The sequence below is a fragment of the Natator depressus genome, chromosome 3, assembly GCF_965152275.1.
Source record: "Natator depressus isolate rNatDep1 chromosome 3, rNatDep2.hap1, whole genome shotgun sequence".
Taxonomy (NCBI): Eukaryota; Metazoa; Chordata; order Testudines; family Cheloniidae; genus Natator; species Natator depressus.
In genome coordinates, this window is record NC_134236.1 from 146,452,455 (window position 1) to 146,475,275 (window position 22,821).

A 22,821-nucleotide genomic window follows, 5' to 3' on the forward strand; every position below is an offset into this window, starting at 1 on the left:
AACTCTCGTGGGGACCCCTGCGGGGACCGGGGCCTGGGGCAAATTGCCCCACTTGCCCCCCCGCTTCTGGGCGGCCTGGAAGGGAGGAAGCTAAAGGCCATGGTAGGATCATGTTCTGCAGCGATGAGGTTTAGCAACAGACATTGTCACTGTGCACTCCAGATGTCCAGGAAGCCTTATGCAAGTCCCATGTGTAATGGGTATATCAGGACATAGAGTGGGTATGGCCAGAGGGCACTATGCTCCAACTGTCTTCAGATGAAAAACAACTCCTCAGGCTACTCTAACCTCTGGGGCCGGGGCCAGGCAGAGAATTAGGGAGATAACCAGCTCTCTGATGTCCGCCATCTGTACTATTCTGAGTTGAAACTCAGCATCATAGACAGTCTAGCCCAAAGTTTGCCATGAAGTTGAAACAAACTGTTTTCATAGATGTACAGAATCCTGGGTAATAAGCTTCAGGGGACAAATTAGTCATTCACAAAATGTCGTGAGAAATTAACCTGCAGAAACTTAATGTGCTGCTCACCTATACAGTATACTGCATATGTTGCATTAATTTGGTTGTTAGCCTGTTAAAAGTATGCTTACCGTATATTTCACTCTTTCAACAAAGAACTGTTGAAATAATTTTGATGCCAAATATGATTTTGTTAAAAATATGGTGGTCAGTTTGGCAGGAGAAAAAGGATATGAGGAATTTTAAATAAAAGTGCATTCCAGAACTAAGATATTACTAGCACTGAAAGCTTAAGGCAAACACTTTAAAAATATTAGTTTACATTGAGTTTAATATCTACCAGCTGTAACCCATGAAACTGTCATAATTGTATAACAGTATTGGAGCTAGCAGAGGGTGATATAATTACCACGCACTTCAGCAAGCTTACACATGCCATGTAGTTCAGGGAAGTGGTGCATACTTAGGCTGGGCAGAATTCAATTTTTATTTTTTATAATTTTGACAGATAATATTGAAGTTTATTTTAGGTACTTTTTTATTTTTATGGATTTAAATGTTCACAGTTGTGGGAAATTATGGGGAGTCAGACAATAATTATTTAATGACCATAGATGTCAATTTATAACAGTTAAAACAAATTATCAACATCACATGGCGAAATATACAAAGAATATATCCAAATCAAACTCTAAGTTTTCAAGCAGCATTTTTCTTTCTTTGCCTGTCTGTACATTTTGATGATTATCAGTGGAAATATTTTTATGTTGGTATGGTTAAATTGACATTTGTTGACATTTACCAATAAAAATCTAATCCTTCCAAGCCTATACACGCTGTACAACATACACATTGTGGGATGACAGGCAAACACATAAATGCAGCATGCTATATGTGCAAAGAAAGGCACTACAGTATTGTGACCACTAGATGGTGCCACTATAATTTCTGGCTAAAGCAATGGAAGCCTTGTGGTTTACAAAATTAATATTTTAAATCTCAATAAAAACTTCAGAGTTCAAACATAGTTTGTTCCCTAGTTTATACCAATATTTACCCCTAAAATATTTATTGAAAATCAGAGCTAGCTTACTGCATGCTTTATGAACTCCGAACTAAAGAAAGTGAGGAAAAACTAATTTTCCTATCTTTGGGCTATGAATTTATCCCTAAGTAGGACACTTATTAAAATCAGTTTTGATGCATTATATTAGAGCACTTATCTCTGTACCAAAATACACACGCACATTTCTATTGCTTACTATGGTCCAAACAAACACCCCATTAAGTGATATATTTAATGGATGATATATTTTTTCCTACCTTGGATTCCAGACATTGTCATGACTCTCATTAAGGGGGCTTCTCTCTTTTGTCAGAAAGCTGAAGCCACCACTAAAGGCTGAGAAGAAAGCTGTTCTACTCCGGGCATGCTACAAAAGTGTCTTTTCTCTGCCTCCAATAGAGATCATGTTAGCAGAAGCATGTGATAATATACAATGCCAACACTCAGAGGTAATCTGTCCTTTAAAAAAATACAGACATAAGAGAAGCCCCAGGTGTCTTAAATTCAGCAGTCCTCCTGGGGATGGTGACATATCGGGCCTGATAAGATAGTTTCATTGTGAGATTTAGAGAAAAAATGGTGAATCCTACTTACACTTTTTGACCAGCAGAATAATATTGCAAGTTGAATACGAGCCTGGATGCCAAGAAGCAGATATTGTCTGCTGGATCATGGCAATGAAGAGCAAGTAGTCTAACTAGGCAACCCAGTCAGCAGAATTCAACTGATGTCTAATTAAAAAGAGACAAAACCTGTTAGTAAGAGAGAACACATGGCAAGGTGTGCAATCATCAGTCAATGTATGCACACCTGGGTCTGTGTGCTAAGGATGCATCTATTCTGCTTAGTCTCAAATTACTTCACCACTAATAGAGCTAAAGGGAAATAATGGAATCGCACAGTTCCAAATTTACCAGGGTTTTGGCTCTTTAGCAGAGAACTGTTCTAATATCATAATAATAGGGGGTCTTTTCTTAGCTAGGGAAGCAGTACAGGAAAAAATATTATTATCCCGATGACACAATTTCATATTTAAATGGTGAGTTGGTGCATATGTAGCCCAGTGCGTATGTAGCAATTTTGCTGTTGTTCATCCAGCTTTGTATCAGAATCTCTGCTGAGAATGGCAAACTCATTGCACATCTTGTTCTTAGAAGGAATTTAAGGCAGATTGCCAGAAAATAATAGTGAGTTCATATATCTGAAGCAGAGAAATAATTATTCCTATTTATGGGGTCAGAAAACTTTCCCTGTGTATCATAGGTGCTTATATGGCCCTCATTACCAGGTGTCCGAACACCACACAATTTTTAATGTATTTATCCCCACAACACCCCTGTAACGTAGGGAAATGCTATTATCCCTATTTTACAGATAGGGAACTGAAGCATAGAGAGACTAAGGAACTCATCCTATCTCTCTAAAAAAGTATTCCTACACCTCACGTTGCCTGTAGAATGTCAGATTGTATGACACTGACTATTGTACTACCTCCTCTTCTAGTCTCTGTACAAGGAAACTATAGATGCCTTGAGAGGAATGCTTGAGGGTTTGGTATTTGAATGTCCTGTGGAGGTCCAGAAGATTTTGGAGGTAAGCAGTAGTGGGGCATGCAAGAGAGGAAAACAGAGTTATAGAGGAGAGATTAAACAATCATGGTTCGACTGTCCCATCTGAGTTCAGGGCTGAATTAAGACAGTCTGGGGCTCTAGGCACACCACAACATGGGAGCTCTATGCCCCAGCATCTTGACCCTACCCCACATCAAAGGGAGTGGCAGTGGCAAGGAGTTCCCTCTTCTCTCCCAAAGAGGCAGGGACAGTCATATGGGACCCCTGTAACCCTCAGGATCAGCACCAGAGCCCCACTACCCTTGAGAGAAGCGGGGGTGGGGGGGAGTGCTCTTAATCCCAGAGAGACAGGGATGGCAGCAAGGGCCTTCCCAGTACTTAACCCAGCAGCCAGAGTATATCTGGTTAGGTGGGTGGTTTGGGCCCACTCTTCTCTTTCCGCCATACATAGAGTACTTTGCTGGGCTGTTTTGGCAGGATGGTTTGTGTTCCCTTGGAGTTTATACCCCACTGAGATGCACGGAGCAGTTCACAACTCTGAGAGCTGTTGTTTCAGGCTCTTTGCAGACTCAGGTGGGCATCTCTACGACTATGCTCAGGTCATGTTTTCAAACTTTTCTTAACAATCATGAAAGCTGAGCTCCTGCTCTCATGAGACAACTCCAAGAGTTGGGGTCCTGGGCACAAGCCTATAGGTCCATGTTTTTAACTGTATTTAAGCATCTCATTTTCAGAAGTGATTTAGGCACTTAGGAGCCCAATGAAATTTTGGCTCCTATGTGCCTAAATCCCTTTTGATACATAGGCTCCTAAATCAGTTACACATTGCAATGCTGTGTGCAGCAATGCCCAATTACCTTTAAAAATCTGGGCCATAGTGTTTATGCCTTAATTAGCCCGCTAGAGATGGTCTCCCATACTCTTCTCTTTTCAGAGAGTATATGTTCAAGGTGCAGGGGTGCTGGAATAATTTGTATTATGGGGGTGCTGAGAGCCATTGAACCAAACTGTAAACCCTGTCCATAATAGAAACCACTTCAAGCCAGGGGGTGCGACAGCACCCATGTCAGGGCGTTAGAACAATCTAATGTATGTAAAAGAAATGTCAACACTTTTATAACAACTGAGAAATATACTTCCCTTCTCTTCCCTCTCTGAAGCTCTTTCCCCCCAGATCTTGACTTGTAGGCAGGAGAGACGTCCTCCCTGCCTCCCAAATCTTACTCTCCCTAGAAAAGTTGGGCAGGATATGTGGTGTTACCTATGTGGTGTTACCCTCATTTCCAGAGATAAAAATAGACTTCATTTTATACCCTATCAAATTCTGAATCCACCAACTAAGATTCAGAGCGAAGGAAGGAGCCACACTTTGGCAGAGCAGATTATGATGTCAGTTTTCCTTCTTAGTGGAACTATTATAGGATGGATTTCTGGAAAACACAGAAGATAACCCTCTTTCAGAAAACCCATAAACTTTATTTACATATAGAGGAGAATGCTACATTTTTTATCTGACCTACCATCAGACAAAGGACCCACCACACCCTCAGCTGGTGTAAATCAGAGTAGTTTCTCTGAAGTCAGTGGTGCTACCCCAATTTACAGCAGCTACTGGTAGATTTGGGCCACAATCTTTTAGGAGTTTACTTTTTTTGTGAGCAGTGATCTCCATTTTTTCCTACAGTACCTTGAGCCCTGGCTAATCTCCAGAAAGGATCATGAGCGGGAACGAGCAATGTGGTGCAGTGCCCGGATCCTAAGATGCGTGGCCAAGCTTCCCAATTTTGACGTGAGTAACCCTTCACCTGTACTGACCTGACTCAATACAGAACATACACTTCAGCACATACACTTGCCCAAATAAGCAGCCTACTACTCACAGGACAAACAAACAAAATGCAGGACCTGATACTGCACCCATTGAAGTCAGGAGGAGCTTTGCCAGTGATTTCAGTGGACTCAAGCTCTGACAGATCTTATTTTTCTGACAAATTACCCTGAAATCCCTACTGGCACTGTGTCTGCTCAAACTTCTCCCTGGAGAAGTTATTCACTTCAGTCCATTCCCCAAAGTGATGGCAATGTAAATTCAATGCAAACAGCACCAGTCTTTCAAAACTTCTCAGGGCAAGAAAGAGTTATTTCCTCTCCTGTTTAGGCTGTTTTTTGTTGAATCTTTTTGTCTTGCAATAATATTTTTGGCAGTTGTTGCACCAGCTTTACTATGGAATTTAATCACCCACAAAGCTGGTTGTTGCCTGGTATAATCCTACCCCAAAATATATTAGTATTCCTTAAGTGTACTGTATGGTGCTTCAGTAACAAGAAATACATATCAATGCTTTTAAATGTTTCTAAATTGCTAGACAAAAAACTTCACTATACAGGTAACATTATAAGTAAGTATAATTTAATTAAATATAACATCATAGTTATATGAAATGTTTGAGACAAGTTTCTGTAAACAACTTTAAATATGGCCCAGTATCAACACCCATCTCTGTCTAGCCACAAACCCCCCACTTCACTCCAAAAATATATCTCCTCTACATTTCCAATAGTAACCATAAAACCTCATCTCTTATTCTGTGTATAATAAAGATGGATCTGAGCTGCAAAGTTTGAATCTGAACTTTCCCAAAGTTTACAGGGTGGTGGTTTTTGGTTTGGGTCCACGTGTAGTAATCACCAGCCTAGAAGCCACTTTATATCCAGAGTCATGTATATCCAAAGAGTCAGTGCAGCTTCCATCTGGTAGATCCACTATTGACATGGTTGTCTCATTAAGGCAATTGCAAGAAAAGTGTCAAGAACAAGAAAAATCTCTCCGTGGATTTCATTGATCTTACAAAGGATTTTAATCTGGTCAGAAGAAAGGGCCACTTCCAACTATTAGAGATATTGGTTGCCCCCCTGATCCTCCTCAGTATTTTTCAGTACTTCCATGAAGGCTAAAGTCTAGTGTGATGGTGATCAATCTGACAGTTTTGAAATCTGCTGGTGGATCAAATTGGGATGTGTTTTGGCACCAACGCTCTTTGGTATATTCCTCTCTCTGCTGCTTTGTCATACTTTCTCATTTAGCACCATGGGTGTATGTTTTCATGCAAAATCAGATGGAAAACTCTTCAACATTGCATGTCTAAGACGAAAAAGCAAAGTTAGATATCTGCTAAGAGAACTTCTTTTCACTGATAATGCAGTTCTTGTCATGCACAGTGAAGAGGAACTCCAGCAACTTTCCCAAAACTTTGCGGTAGCTTGTGAGGAATTTGGAGTAAGCATCAGTCTAGAGAAGACAACGGTTATGGCACAAGGTGTGTTGACTCCACCAGAACTTTTAATAGTAGTACCTAGCTTGAAGTTGTGCACAAGTTCTGCTCTCTACAATCAATTGTATTGGATAACTTATCTCTAGATGGTGAGTTTAATGCTCACATCTGAAAGGCAGCCACCACATTCAGGCTACTAACCAAGCGTGGGTGGGGTGACAGGAAACAGACACTGAACACCAAGATACGGATTCCCATATGTGCATTTTGAGCATACTGCTGTATGGTGGCAAGACCTGAACCAGCCGCAGCAGGCATGAGAGAAGGCTAAATACCTTCCATGTTTGCTGTCTTCACCATATTCTAAATATCAAGTGGAAAACCAAAGTTCCTGATGCTGATGTACTTCAGGAAAAAAATGACCAAGTCTAATCCCTATTCTCAAACACAGATATCTCTATGGATTTGGTCATCTGCACCAGATGGATGTTGGATGGATTCCAAAGGATTGCCTGTATAAGGAACCTGTGGATGCTCAAAGGCCACTAGGCCAGCCTAGGCTCAGGTTCAAAAGTATTTGCAAAAGGGACTAGAACATTTTCAATATCAACTGTTGCTTGAGAATCTGACTTTTTAGCCACTCGCGATGCTGCTACATGACACGTAGTAACATAATGGCTTTAGCACTTACGCCATCGTCTTTTGAGATGAGTGGTTGCCATTCATAAACCAACTACTACGAACCTCATATCAGCTTGGCCATTTTTTAGTTCACCTAACCATTCATGGAGAAACACACCAACATCTCTCACCTATTTACAGTAAAGAAAACTTCTTCTTGATCTTCCATTCCACCGTGAACCTGAGAACCCAATTTTCTTCACTCACCCTCAACATATAGAGTAGAAATCCTATTCTGTGTACCTTCTCCATCCTCCCCACATGGTTCCATCTAGAAACAGGCCTGACATATACTTTGACCCTGTGCATGCTACACAGATTCTCTGCAGGTACCAGAGAACCACAATCCTTGAGGTACCCATTGGGAATGTATTACATTTTCACTTGTAGTCAATGATGTGAACAGTTTCTGAAGTTATTGGTCCCTTGTACTATGTCAATTGTGCAAAGGGGATTTAAAGCTTCCCTAAGTGGGCCGCTGGAGATTCCTCTGGCATGAGGGAATTCAGGAGAGCTGTCAGGCTCTTGGAGCTGGCTTTAAGCCACTCCCTCACAGTGCTGTTTTATGCCCCAGCAAAAGTGGTGTGGTAGGAGCATTCTATGCTCCATCAATCCCTACTGGTGTAAGAGCCCCACTTAGAGCAATCCTGAGGCTGTTCAAAGTTGTGCTGGGGACCAACCCAATCCCTAGAATTCTTGAGTATCATTGGGGAAGGAAAGAAAACACCCTTTGCTCTTCCCCTCAGGTGTGCGAAGTAGTACTCTAGTGCACCTGTGGCTCTGGCCCTTTGTCATCATAGGCAGTGCTTCTAATACACCACTATCTCCATTAGGTGGGTGGTGAGTAGCAGATTTAGATCACAATGAAGACTGCGTGCAGAACCTTAACTTCAAATATTCAGGCTTTCAAACTATTTTATTTTTAACTACAGTTGGCTAATTTGAGACTATAGCTGAAGCAACATATTGTGTTAGGAGGGAAATACTTAAAACACACAATAAACATTATTCAGAATTAATTCTTATTAAATAAAAACAATACATCTCTAACTAACCCTATGACAGGATCACCCCAGCCTCTGGGCCTGATTCCAGTCTCATGCAGTGTATGTTAAGAGAGACAGCACTGAAATCATCTGTGTCGCATTGGTGAAGTGTGTCAAATCACCCACAGGCTCTTCAGAAACAAACTGGGAAATCTTCAAGGCTCATGCTGCATTCTTAGAGTTTGTCTACACTGGCCTCTTTTTTCTCTGAAATTTTCACCTTGCTAACACCAGTGCAGTTCCCCAACATGTAAAATTGTACATAGTCAGAATAATAGTATTTTGGCCCTTGTTTGCCCAGGTGTAAATGATTAAAGACGAGGTGCAGGGAAGCAGAGAATCAGGCCCTTTACCTTTGTGTTGATGATGACTCTTTATTATTGGATATCCTGTTTGATTATGTGGCTTTTGTTGGCATATTTAAATGCCATAAACATTTTCAGTGTTTGAAGATACGCAGATTTTATAAGCACGATAATGTGCTCCAGGGTGTGTGCTCGACAACCAATCTACACACCCCCATCATAAGCATGTTAACAGGCACAAGGCCCAGGTGTGCCCATATATTGCCTGATGATCACACACCCTGTTATATCTATTGCTAATTGGCTTCTTCTCTTTTTAATTAGACATCAATTGAATTCAGCAGACTGGGTCGCCTTGTTAGGCTGCTTGCCCTTCGATGCCATGACCAGGTGGACAACATCTGCTTCTTGGCAGCCCGGGCAGTATACAACTTGTATTGTATCCAGCTGCTTAAAAAGCGTAAGTAAACACCCTTTTTCTACATCACTGGAAACTGAAAACTTCCTCTTTGCAGCTAACACTTACAAACCTTTCTTATTATTACCAACAGATTAGTTTCAAAGTCCTAAAGTAATAATTTCTGTTATTCTATAGCACGGCACTGCATCATCAGGAAAGTAGTGAAGTGGGCTACAGCTGCTGCTATTTATTTATTTATTATTTAGAATATGTTTCCAGTCGAGCTTGCAGTGCCTTGCATGGAGTACAGAGACATGATGATGCCTTGATGAGCTTATCAGTGCTGGAACAGAACTATTGTGCCAGGGAGTATCACTGAAATAAATGCATGTTTCCCTGAGGGGGGTAGAGGGATAAGGGAAGGGAAATCCAAGAGAAGGAGCAAAGTACACAGAGAAATGAAATACAGTATATGCAGTTGTTTATAACAAGTATCTAGTATTAAGGTCGTATTCCTCAAACTGAGGAGTACCTCGCCCTGGGAGGGCTTGAAGGAGTAGCTGTGGGATAGGAAGAAAGTGTGGACGAACCTCTTAATCATTCTCCAAAATCTCTGCTTTCATTTCAAAAAAATCACTGGCCATTATGGTTTGAAAAGAAAACCTTGACAATATGACCCAAGTATAACCAATGTAGAGGTGTATACCTGAGCTTGCAGAGAGCCTGAAAAATATCTCTGAGGTGTGAACTGAGCCATTCATTTCAATGGGTGCTAATTGAGGTGTCAATAATGATATTTTGTGTGTCAACATTAACTATTTTCCACTGCTGAATGTATGTAAGGAAGTATATTTTGAAGATCTCAGTTTACTCTAAGTAACTGCTCATTTTGGGGAGGCATTTAGCCGTGTGAGATGGGGCTGAGGGAGGCCATGATTGGTTTAATTTTCCTTAAGGGTGGGAAGCTCTGTTTCAAAAGGAAAACATTATGTTAAAGGAAAGAATAGCCCAGAGTGAAGTCCATTTTCCAGATTAAATATTGATTCACAGGCTGCTATGAATCCAGTGAATGGTGCTCATACACTGTACACAAGGGCAAGGGTTGTGTTATATCCATCACCAGCTATTCTACTGAGTTTTGAACCAACTGTAGACTTGCCTCTAGCTAGCATCATGGACACATTCAGACACATTAACAAGTACGGAAAGAAATGTCACCCAACTGAGAAATGACAAATGACACAAATGCGTGTATCTGTTCCAGAGCTTGAGAAGGGACATGGAGTGGAGAAGGTAGACACGCTAAAAAATCTGGGAACGTACAGTCCCTCTGTGTTCTACAACAACACCTCACAAATCGCTAAGGTAATTACACTCAATGCACTGAATAATGAACGGTGTTTCCCTATGTGAGTATTAGAGAGCCATTGATCACAGCTCCACAGTGAAGGATGCAGCCACATATCCTTATAAACCCTATTTGAACTCCCCTTCAACTTTGGCTAGGAAAATTGATTTGTCCTAATTTTGCATTTACTGTAAAGGCCAAGGAAGCTTTTTCTTTTGAAAAAAAATTGGCCAAAGTGTTTTTTTGAGTTACAGGTAATGAAAAATTAACCTGATTTTGGAGCTGCTCAATAACAGTTATAGTATGAGTGTAGATATTCAAAATTTTTCCATTGATACTCTTAATCAACTGAAAAACTGGGTTTTTGACCAAACAATGTTTTTGTGTGTGACAAATGTCTGGTTTCCTCAGAAAACTTGGAATTTTCATCAGAAAACAAAATACCCCAAACAAAAAAACCTTTTGGCTGAAAACCAAAAAGTTTGATTTGGAAATGCCTTATTGGAGTTGTAGTTCAGGTTCCTCATGCCCCAATTCTCCTCTGTGTGCTGTGATCCCCTGCTGGACTACATCTCCCATGTAGGCAGGCCATTTGTCTGGCTTAAAGCTGGACAGTTCTGTTTTTCTATGGTTTGTTCCCCATGCAGTACTGAGACAAAACCAGACATGTTTGTCTGATGTGACACATGGAAGATGCAATTTTGAAGAGCACACTGTCTTGCCCTTGCCAGGTGACCTCGCACGCATATCTCGTGTAAAGTCATGCCTGGTGGGGGTAGGGATCTCTTCAAAATGGCATACTCTGTGCAGTGTGACATAAGGTCACGCCAGTGTAGTTGGGCCCACACCATTCCTGGAAGTAATGTAATGTCCAGTATTCTGGGGATGTGTCAATAGCCAACCTACTCCCATGATGCATGTGGCGAGAAGACTCCTATTGCACACCACAGGGGATTAGCAAGAAAAGAGATGGCACTGAATATTGACAGATGTAATCTGGCCAGGGAGACCTGCCCATGGAGGGAGAATCCAGTCATGAGGCTTGTGAACTACAACTTGATGGGGAGCCAGTGCAGCACGGAAAGGTATATTTAATGTCAAACCAAAATGAAATGTTTTGATTAGTAAACGTTGAACCATTTTGTTTTGATTGGAAATGTCAGAATGAAATGGTTCAACCTTTCCTAATTGAAATTTTTGGCCAAAATTTTTCAGTTTTTTTATTTTTGAACAGCTTAAATTTTCTGTGTGTGTAAGGAAACCTCATTTCCCAACTAGATCTAATTATAACCCGTTTTCACATTCTTTGTAACTTTAACAGAAAGATTATTTTCATCAAAAAAAAGTGAATATTTTCAGAGTAAAGATGAGGAGAAAGGATGGTCTTGTGGTTAAGTCTTTGGACTAGACCTCAGGAGAGCCAGGTTCAGTTTCCAGCTCTGCTATGGAATTTCTCTGATAGCCTGGGCATGTCCCTTCATTGTCTTTTGATTCCTTATCTGTAAAATGGATACAATACCTCCCTACTTCATAGCAGTGCTGTGAGGATAAGTTCATAATGTTTGTAAAGCACTTGGATAACAAGGTGATTAGGACCATATACTGTGCATATTTAGACAGTGTTTAGTAGAATTCTTTGAAATTTTTTGAGATGGTTTACTCAGTGTCTAACTTTTGGGGGGTTTCTCAACCAGAGATAGAAAAAAGCTTGATTGATTTATATTGTACATTCAGTTAAAAAGCTAGCGCATATGCTCATTTAAAATATTTCAGAAAGACATATTTACAGAAACTTTGGTAAAGAGATGCATGCTTTATAAAATCTTCATGGCCCCACAGTATCTATGCAGAGCAAGAAGAGGTAGGGAAGAGGCAGGATCTTTGGAGTTCCTAAGTAGGATCGCTGAAGCATTTGGGAAACATAGGATGTTAAGTGATGGGGACTTTGTAAAACACCTAAACTCTACCTTTGCCCCCCCCCAACTTTTTTTGAAAACATGGGACTTAATGTACAAACAGTTTTGTTGCCTTTAATTAAGGCTGCTACTTAATATTATTGCTGAAACACTTATATACCAAGACATTTTCCATTAAAAATTTCAAAGCATCTAAAATATGAAAATGGATCTTTGAGGGATGTTGGATAAACATTCAAATATCCCCACAGTTCATGTGATTTCCTAGGTCCCAAGCATAGTGTCCCCATCTCTTCTTCCATTCAAAACTGAATTTTGTCTGTTAGTTGGTCGCTCCAGCTCTGGTGACAGCAGGAACTGTGTCAGCATGACATGCTCTTTTCTGTTTGTTTTAGGCTTTTGCAGAATATTTTACCCCACTTCAGCTAACAAACCTGGTTCTGACAGCACTTGATGGTTTGACAGATCCCAGGGAGAAAATATCTCGGGCAGCTGGAGAACTGCTCAGTGCGATTCTGGAAGAACGGGGAGCTGACCTGGAGAAGGTAGGCGATGCTGAGAGAGGCCGCTGTTAGAATTCCCTGTTCTGGAGCCAGGAGGTGTGGCTGCCAGCTCCCTGTGCTGAAATTGTCCATTGACTTAGTTCCAATGCACTTTGTAAGAAAGTTGTGAAATGGCTCCTCTTTTGGGGGAACCAGAATCTGGGTGCAGATGTTGTTTTTGCTGAGGTGCTACCATTCCCTCATAGTCTAGTTGAAAGTGTAGATTGGGGTGTCTTATGGAGACACAATAATGACTCTATGGTTAAGCTCATAAAGTAGCTTCTATTATAAGCCCAATTTTGAAGCCTTTCTAGATTTTTTTCTGCTTTTAGCAGGTGTTCTGACTTTGCTTTTCTTGAAATGTTGTATCTGACAACTTGATCCACAGACTCCAATTTAGTCTCTTGTTCTCAATGAAATCTGGTGCATAGACTGATATTAGAAGGTAGTATTGTTAATTGTGGAGTTATTAGCTGTGAATAGTTACACCTCTGAGAACTATGTGAGGATTATGGAGTTAATAAACTTCGTGCTAGGTTTTGTTGAACTGGTAAATTCAATAAACTGAATAACATTGGACTGAGGGGTGGCAAACTTTGCAGCAAGGACACAGCACCCACCCATGATACTGGGGAGAACTTGTGTGAACACATAACACTGCTCGGGAGAAGGGAGACAAAATGAGTCTCCAATTGATGTTTCTCTCCCAAGACACTGAATGAGCTTCTGAGGACAGAGGAGAGAGAGAGAGAGAGAAAGTTACACCTGAAAGTAGAGTAAAGGTAGTAAAGGAGTGAGGAAAGCTGATACACACTGTATGCTATCCACACTACAGAAATATTAAACAACCAGGCTGAGGCCTTACGACATCCCCACAGAGAAGAGAAGAGAGGCACTTCCATTGTCATTCACGGTTGTGAAAAGGGTTTCTATAGTGTTTCTAAAGAGTTTGCAGTAGTTATACTATATTCATTAGATGGAAATGTAGGGTTATAGTTAAGGTGATTTGTGAATCCTTAACTTGTTCAGTTCCATGACTTTCAAAATATTTTTTTCATGAACCACAACCGTCTAATGAGATTCTTATTGTCTATGGCATATGTGTGTGTAAGTGAAAGGAAATATTATCTTTCTTTATTCCAATTACTGCAGCTTTAATTGTAAAGGGGATGTCTGTAGCCTGTGGGGAGGTGCAGCTTCCTATGGAATGAGAGTTAGTTCAAGATGCAAAATGTTATAGAGGGGTCATATTGTCCTCTCTCCCAACAAGACTTTAGATTTCCTCAACTGATTGTTGTTTTGTCTTAATCTGAAATAAGCCATGTAACAGAAATATGTTTGCTGTTTTGGGGAGGGTAGGTGTATGTATATATAGATAGATGTGCGTGTGTGTGTGTGTGTGTGTGTGTGTATATATATATATATATAAAATTATTTGTATAAAAGACATAAGTAAGTGTGGGTGGGTGGGTGGGTAGGTAGGTAGGTAGGTAGGTAGAAAAATTCCAACTGTAACTCTGCCTGCCCAAAAAAGGGTTTTGTCTGGGAATATATTTACCTATCTGCTGTTTCTCTGGGAGTCCCCTGCACTCCAGAAATTGACCTGTTTTGTTCTTTAGGAAGGTGTCTTCTTTGGAGAGGGGAACTCATCCTATTGCTGAGTGATCATCACTGAGATTTAAACTCACCACGAGGGGGATAAAGAACAAGATCCTCCATCCCAAACATACAAACACATACACCCAAATATAGGAAAAAACCTTTAACTCTGCTTTTCCTGCAGGTAGATGACACTCTGACTGGCATTTACCAGCGCCTCAGCCTCATCCATGAACCCATTACGAGGCAGGAAATGTTGAGGGCAGTGTGCTTCTTGGCTGGAAACAACACCAAGAAAGTGGTGCCTATCCTGTTGGACCACGCTCTCCCATGGGACAGGTAGAAAGCTTGCCAGTGCTCTTTCTGTGTTGGGTCTCCAAATGTATGTTCCTTCTTTCTCTTTGTTTCAGCATTTTAAGCACTTGGATTTCATGTTACGCTCCCCATTGCACTGGGTTGTGATTAGAGCTAGTTGAAAAATAGGATATAATTTTCACAAAAAAATTCATCTTCTATTTGGCAAAAGTTGAAATTTTAACAACAAATTCGGTCAATTTTTAAAAAGTTTTTGACCAGTTCTAGTTGTGATTAATTATTTGATGTGTTATAATCTATACTGTGTGATAGTGGCTGTTGACTGTATGGAAACGACATGGCTGGCTTTACTGGAAACCATGAGACAGCTTACTTTCCTGGTGTAATAACACACAGTTGTGGCAAATGGAACCAGTGTCATGTCTATACGATTGGTGGGGAATCCCTTCTTCCTTGTTTTTTCCTTTCTCAGGACACATTGTTTCTTACTTCTCTGCTCTCTGACCACAGGTATGATTCCACTGAAGACATCATCAATGTATTTGGATAGGGAGATGAGTTATAGCAGTATAGGTTTGATCCACGTAGAAGGTCCATTCATGAGGGATGCATCATATCTAGTGGTCTGAGCACAGAGCTAAGCATGAGACCCCTGGGTTCTTTACCCAGCTGTCAGTGTCTCATTGTTTGACCATGAGCAAATCACTTTATAGCTCTGAGATTCGGTTTCTTCATCTGTAAAATGGGAATAATTATACTTACTCACAGTACTGCACATAGGTGTTGTGAGGCTTGTTTCACTGCAGCCCTCTGAGATCTTTGAATGGAAGTTGTTATAGAAGTACAAAGTATTATTTTAATTGGGCCTCTAAATTTGTAGCAACACAACTGAGATATGGAGGTTCCTGGGCACCAGAAGAGAAACCACCCTCAATGTTCTTCAGCTGCTGATAACAATCCTGGAGGAGAAACCAGTCCAAAAAGTCAATAGCAGTATCTCTGATGATGAGACCTCCCTCCAGCCTGTTGCTGTGAGTATCTGGGCATTTCATAGGCTGTTTTTTTTTTTTTTAACAGCAAAAGGTAGAACTGGAAAAGCAAAGCCTTTAGGGATGTTTTCTTTTTAGTACTACAGACGCTCCCCAACTTACACAAGCGTTCTGTTTCAGAACGCCTTGCATAAGTCAAAATTTGCGTAAGTTGGAAATGTATCTCCAGCCATTACACAAAAAAACAAACAAAAAACCCTCCTATTTCTAGCTTATAGAAGTTTTTCCTTAAGCTTGGGTTTGCGTAACCTGGGGAGCATCTGTATATAAGGGGGACTGCCCTGTAGGGAAAGGGGGACACTCTGCTGTCCCCTCAGGGCCTGGAAAATTCCTCATTTGATCACAGATTTATACTGGCCCTCCCTTTCCTTAAAGCCTTGAGAACTTAGATGAGCTTTGTGTCTGAGTATCCTGGGGAGTCAATTTAACACCCTTTGCATTTCTTTCTAAGAAAAAAGAGTAACAGAATCTTCTTTTACCCTCTTCAGGTAACGTGTGCACTGTGTGAGATGCTCTCGGTCCCTGGCTGCAGAGATGCAGTGCAGGAACTTTACCCCCGCCTCTTATTGGCAGTGCTTAGTCATGTCCAGCGAGTCATCGAGCAAAACCCATTAGAGAACATGGTGGTCTACAGGAAAGAGTGTGGCCAGGGGCACAGGCCCAAGGCATTTGATCCTTCCAGGTAATTACTGAAAAGTCAAGGTTCTAATTAGTCTGGTTGTAACTCCTATAGTATTTCTGTACTGATGAGCATGTGTGGTTTATCTCACTGTGTGTTACATTTCCATGCAGTCAGCAGGGCTCCCTTACTTACAAAGAATGGACAAAATGGATAGTCTTTGTATCATGCATATAGAAACTAAGTGCAATATCTGAGCAGAAATGAGAAGAAATGGCTCCCACAGTCCTTCTCCCATTACTTCAATATTCACACCTAGATTAAATAATCACTCAGCTCCCCCTTCCTATTTCTGGTCTCTACACTCTCTTGTTAATATTGCACAGGGTGCTGAGGATGCAGGTTATGTTATGTTATAATACAGTATCTGTGTCTTGGAGTTTCTATAGACTCACGTAGCTACTAGGAGTGGCGCTGACGTCACTCAGTAACACTGGCATTGTTTTTAATCTAGCTGTGCTCTGGAGGCCGTGAAGACCATGCTCTCAGGCGCTGGTTACTTTGAGGTGTTAGACTATGTGGAGGAACACAGAGGGTGGGACCTGCTGTCCAGCCCCAGTGACTACTATTGTGGAATAATGGAGATCACAAGGTAAGAGACAAAAGCCACTCATTCATCAGCCTGGAACCAGTTGGGGTCTTTGCTCCAGGAACTTGCTACACAATTCATTTTTCACCTGATAACACACAGGTATGTTTGTGTTCTGTTGCAGTGCCATGGTGAAGCATTTCAAGCCTCTTCATCTGCACAGGATTTTTAACAAGCTGATCCCGCTGCTCAACAGTGAGAATGAGCATGATAAAATTATGTCCAGGGCCTTCTATGCTCAGGTAAGTTTCTTTAGCTGTTTGCAGAGCTGGAGTTCTAGAGAACATCTTGCTCCAGGCCTACTCCAAAAGTGAATGGGGCATATGCAGTAGAAGATTTCAACAGCAAGTGTTGTTGGGATGGAGACAGATCACCTAGGAGATGGTTCTAGCTCTCTTGGACCATATTAAATGGTACATTTTACCTGTGGTTTTCACTTTTCAGTTCTTGGGGGTCATCTCTATTAAGCCCCGGGGGGAGGGATAGCTCAGCGGTTTGAGCATTGGCCTGCTAAACCGAGGGTTGTGAGTTCAATCCTTGAGGGGGCCATTTAGCGATCTGGGGCAAAAATTGGGGGACTTGGTCCTGCTTTGAGCAGGGGGTTGGACTAGATGACCTCCTGAGGTCCCTTCCAACCCTGATATTCTATGAAATGATCCCTAATCTAATTCAGTGAAAACCATCACTTCTACCATTTCAGTAAGGGAGATTTCCCTTCAAACCTAAATGTTAGTCTGATCTTGAGAACAGCTTTTTAACCCAGAGCTCAAAATGGCTGGCTTAAACCTCTGGGTGAGGTGTGAGTTTTCTCGACATGACAAAGTTTATTTCTCAGGAAAAAGATGCTATCTACCCAGAGAATAGAACTGGAAAGCCCTGTTGTTAATTGGCTGTGTCTCACTTTGTGTTGCTTGTAGCTTCTCTGGCACCGTTCTGTGGCCTGGAGTCTGGAACTCGACGTCTTGGCCCCACTGAAAAAATGGATCCAAGAGCCAAATCCCATCATGAGGCTGCTGGGACTCAGAGGAATTAGTAATTTAGCTCTCCATACAGGGAAGGTGAGAGAGATATTATTCAATTATAAAACAAACCCCAGAAAAATACACTAGAAAAGATGGTAACTCAGAACCGAATGCAGAGCAATTATGTGAGAACTAAGGCACTTGCATTGGTGTCACTGAAACAGAGTAAAACCAAACCAAGAAGAAATAAAATTACTGGACTTGATCGTGGCTTGGGAGGTAACACTTAAATGAGTTCCAGTAGGTGACAATGCAGTCCTGGAATGAGGAAAAAATTATCCTTTCATTGTAAAACACACATTAGAAAAGGGATATAATAAACATAAAATGAGGCATTGTATAGTACATTTGTTCTGTCACTGGTAATTTTTAGAGTTGATTGCATAATGAAAAGCCATGTTTATTAATTTTTAGTGAATAACCCACTCTACCCTGGTTAACTGGAATTCATAGTGTCACACAATTGGTTATTTGTGAATATTATGATGACTGCCAGTATGGAAATATTCATAAATCCTTAAAGTGTCACAAACTTGTAATGGAAGTTTGTTATTCAGGACTGGATACTCACCTTTTGTTGATCTCCAGTTAAATAGGTTGAGTCATCAATCAGGCAGCAGAAACTGTACTTTGTGATCAATCACAAATCCTGAGTTATGGATAACTGGAGCAGGCAGTTGGCAAACTGTGGATAAGCCACTCGTAGTCTGAAAATTATTTGTTCAGACAATCCAGGGAATACCTACATTTGTTACATTTACATCTTCCAAAATGAGAAATAGTTTACAAATTATTAATTAATCCCTCCGCCCCCAAAGACTAAATTAATTGCATTTTTAGTTTGACTAATCCTATTCTACCAGTTCTCATAGCTTTTAACAGGCTGCTGCTTCTATGCAGGTGACACATCTCAGAAATCACCTTCCAGTCCTCCGGGAGTTCTTAAAAGAGAAAGAGGAGAGGATTGCAGAGCAGGCCGTGAAAGCCCTACGAAATATCATTTACTACATGGAAGGGGAAGAGGTCAAGGTTGCATTCTGCCATATCGTCCGGCCTCTTTGGCAGCTAATTACTGATGTAAGGCAATACCCTGAATGACTCCACATGTGTGCACAGTATTATGCAAAGGAGTGTGGTAGTTACAGAGAATACAGTGAATGGAGTGGCTGAAGGCCCAGAGCCTCCAATACTTGTTTGCTTGTTTAGTTCGCTTTGAGTATATGGGCCTGTGCTGTTCTCGCCTTTCATATGACGAGCACTTTCACAAAGCACAACTGATGAAGAGTCAGAAATTCTTCAGAATACAAATAATCAACAAGCAAGGCACAGCAGAGAGTGCAGTAATGCTGAGAATCCTACAGACAGGGCATAGAAAAGGCCTATTAAGTCACTTCCATATCTGAGAGAGCAAATGGACATTTGTTCCTTCAGGGCTTTCTCTAATCTAATTTTTTAAATAATTAAAACACACAGATTTCCACCATTTCCCTTGGGAAACCTCCAGAGTCCAAAAGACCCTCAATGATAGGATATGTTTCCAGCTGGACCAAGCTACATTGTCCTTTCATCTCATTACCCCTAGTTATATCTGTTTGCAGGGCCATAAATAGAGCCCAGCAACCCAGGTAATATGTATTGAGCAGGCCACAGAATTCTACCAACACATCACTGATCTAGCAGAACTTCAGGTACAAGGCAGAGTGTTGTGGATTGAATAAAAGATCTTGTTACTAATCGGTCTTGCTTGCTTTTGTTGCTCTCTTTTCATTTTCCATTCATTCACAGCAATTTTTTCTTTCTTTATGTATATTTTGGTGTATGTTTTTTCAAGCTAATTTTTTGATATTGGTTAATAATCCCTTCTTTTCCTCCATCCTCTTATTCCCCCTTTCTTTTAGTATTTTGGAGTTATCTCCCTCCTTCGCCCATATTCTTTTTTAATCTTTTTCCTTTCATGCCTTCCTCATCCCTTACCTTTCTTTCCTCATCTTCCCTTGTTGTACATACTCTTTCCTTTCTGTTGATTCCTTGGTGCTTTCTCATAGACTGCCAGCAAGAGTGCTGGTGGTGGTCATGATTTTTGTGATAAGGACCTATGGAAACTCAATCAAATCACCAAACAGCCATAGGACCGAGTCCACCACAATAAGACGATTCATATGCTGTGGTAGTGCTGACCGACATGTAGATTATGCTGCTTTGCACCTTGCCTCTCTTCATCTAAAGATTGTGCTAATTGACAGTGCTGATGATGTCACTTATGTTGTGTGGAGATAATTGCAGTAGTTGATTGCAGGAGTCTTTCACCCTGAGAGGTTTCTCCATCTTTGTGTCATTCACAGGAGAGAGAAAAAGTGCGCATTTCTGCCATCATTGCCTTTGGCAAAATGCTGAAATGTGTGAACAAATATAAACCTGGACCTGTCATCCATAATGAAATCTACTGTGCTCTGGTGCCTCTGATGCTGGTCATGCAGAGGAATAATCATGAGATACTCAAGGTGAGTCAGAGCTAAGGAACCTGAATTTTCAGGACCTCCAGCCATGTGGAAGTTCCTCTCTACAGCCATGTTCCAGTCAAGAATCTTATCCTCAACCATCCTCAATCTTACCCTGTGACGAGAGGCAAGAGGTACCTGACCTGTCCCTTCACTTCCCATGTCCCAGGAGTCTTTGACCTTATTCTTCATTCCGGTTGTATTTTCTCACCAATCATCAGCTTTCAATTTTTGTAACCTCAGGAACTCCTCCATGTCTTTCTTTATCTTGCAGGCATGTGGAGACACCTTGGCAGAGTGTGCACAGGTAATGGGATGGAACCAGCCCAGGAACTTATTCAGACAAATGACACTGAGTGATCATCTTCAGGTCTTGCAAGAGATGTGCAAATTTCTGGTCAGTGAACTCTGGGTTTTCAATGGGGTTGGGAACAGGAAATTCGACTTCCAGTTTTTAAAAGACTGTCTCTTTGACTCTAAATGCTTCTTTTACTGTAGGGACATTCCTAGCATCAGTGCCTACTGGTCAGTACCAGATTTCATATCATCAAGGTCAGGATGTGAGAGCCTTGAAAGCATAACTAAACTAGTCCCCCAATCATAGGTGGTTAATGAATCCTCTCTGCACTTAAATCCAAGCTGTGTGAAGGTGTCCTTTGATCCAGGGACAGTGGTGAGCTCCATGCTGTCCCACATGACTGGCCCAAGTGGGAAGGAGAGTCTTTACTATGCATCTCTTGTTGTTTTCTAGGTGAGGAAATGCAGGAGAATGGTGGGGGACTTCTTACTTGGGAGCATAGCCTACCTAAAGAACCCACAGCCCCTTTTACGAGAGGCAGCAGCCAGGGTTATAGGTAAACAAAATGGCTCAAACCCATTTTTTTCATCATTCTGCTCTGTTACCTCTAGCTGTGAGAACTGCATCCTTGGCTCCTAAGTTACTGAACTGAATCAGACCCCAGGGGTTTATACAAAAAATGGGGCAATTGATGTCCTAACCCCCTATTCCTCTGTATCTAGAAGACTCCCTCTCTCCTGATACCCCAGAGAATCTCTCTTTTCTTCTTTCTAGAGCAGTGGTTCTCAACCCGTTTATCATTGCGGGCCGCGGGCTGAGAACCACAATGCCCCTACCCTAAAATAACCCACAGTCCTCTATGCCCAGCATCCCCGCCCAGAATGGGGCCAGGAGTGGAGTCCTGGGTGCAGGCTGGGCAGGTGGCTGGGAACCACACCGCAGCAGGGAGCCGGGCAGCAGCCAGGACCCCCAGCACCAGCCAGGAGCAGAGCACCTGGAGGGGTCGGTAGCCAGGACCCGATAAGGGGGTCAGGAGCAGAGCCCCACCTAAAACCTGGGGCAAACCCCTAGTTCCTAGAGCCCTCCCCCACAAAAAACCTACCCACAGACCCACTCTCCCACCCCCTATCCCACTGCGGCACTTACCAGTCCTCTGCTGGCAGGAGCACTGGTGTAGGCTGCAAGATGCTGTCTTCCCCTCAGCCAGCCCTGCTCCCTGCCAGACCAGAGTGGAGGAGTACTTGTGGCATCTTAGAGACTAACCGATTTATCTGAGCATAAGCTTTCGTGAGCTAAAGCTCACTTTATCGGATGCATGTATTTTCCACAGTATGCATCCGATGAAGTGAGCTGTAGCTCACGAAAGCTTATGCTCAAATAAATTGGTTAGTCTCTAAGGTGCCACAAGTACTCCTTTTCTTTTTGCGAATACAGACTAACACGTCTGTTACTCTGAGACCAGAGTGGCAAATTTTGAATTTTTTTTAGCACACAGCTGGGCTGCAGCTGTATGCTAATTGGGCCACGCATTAAGAACTGTTGTTCTAGAGGAATTGCCCTACCTTTGCTCCTCTTCAGCTGGTCCTATGGGAGTTTCTTTAGAGATCAGATCTTCAGATGTTGTAAGTGGGTGCAGCTCCACTAAAATCATTTTACACTCTCTGAGGGCCTGGCCTCTAGTCTCCTTTAGAATTTGGTCTCTTGGGAACTTCTTAGGAAACTTGGGATTTGGGGGATTTGTCAGATTTCCTGAGAGAGTGTCTTCCTACTCCCTTCATTTGGGAGGAGTGAAACTTTAGAAGTTAGGTGCAGTACCTGATTTTAGTTTTTATTGCATATCTAGAGTTCACAATAAAGAATTTGAACTTAATTCAAGTCGACAGAGATGATGTGATGCTACTGCTCAATGGTAAGGAATTGCTTGTGATCCAGGTTCTTTTGCAATCTATAATGCACCTTCATTTGTGTTATCAGATGACCTCTGCCTCCCCCACCCACCTGACCTTTGGTAATTCAGTAATTCAGGAGGAGTTTATAGAAATGGAGACAGAACCGATTATATTTTAAAATAATAATTAAGGCTATAAACAGAGAGAGTGCTATTATAGATACTTGTTCACTTGTTCTCATTTATTACTATACGAGGGCAAACTACAATATTTGTA

At 41.6% G+C, this 22,821-nt stretch overlaps 1 protein-coding gene across 1 annotated transcript in view; it reads left to right on the plus strand.

Moving 5' to 3' along the window:
- The window catches only part of LOC141984127 (maestro heat-like repeat-containing protein family member 7), a 40,363-nt gene that overhangs the window by 10,339 nt on the left and 7,203 nt on the right, over positions 1 to 22,821 (plus strand). The window contains exons 5-21 of the mRNA XM_074947074.1: positions 1,840 to 1,975; positions 3,030 to 3,119; positions 4,782 to 4,886; positions 8,726 to 8,861; positions 10,066 to 10,166; positions 12,461 to 12,610; positions 14,391 to 14,545; positions 15,402 to 15,552; positions 16,059 to 16,252; positions 16,704 to 16,841; positions 16,963 to 17,080; positions 17,756 to 17,896; positions 18,761 to 18,937; positions 20,203 to 20,361; positions 20,633 to 20,755; positions 21,110 to 21,212; positions 22,500 to 22,565. Of these exons, the coding sequence (XP_074803175.1) occupies positions 1,840 to 1,975; positions 3,030 to 3,119; positions 4,782 to 4,886; positions 8,726 to 8,861; positions 10,066 to 10,166; positions 12,461 to 12,610; positions 14,391 to 14,545; positions 15,402 to 15,552; positions 16,059 to 16,252; positions 16,704 to 16,841; positions 16,963 to 17,080; positions 17,756 to 17,896; positions 18,761 to 18,937; positions 20,203 to 20,361; positions 20,633 to 20,755; positions 21,110 to 21,212; positions 22,500 to 22,565 (2,243 nt within the window). The remainder of the gene's footprint in view (positions 1 to 1,839; positions 1,976 to 3,029; positions 3,120 to 4,781; positions 4,887 to 8,725; positions 8,862 to 10,065; positions 10,167 to 12,460; positions 12,611 to 14,390; positions 14,546 to 15,401; positions 15,553 to 16,058; positions 16,253 to 16,703; positions 16,842 to 16,962; positions 17,081 to 17,755; positions 17,897 to 18,760; positions 18,938 to 20,202; positions 20,362 to 20,632; positions 20,756 to 21,109; positions 21,213 to 22,499; positions 22,566 to 22,821) is intronic.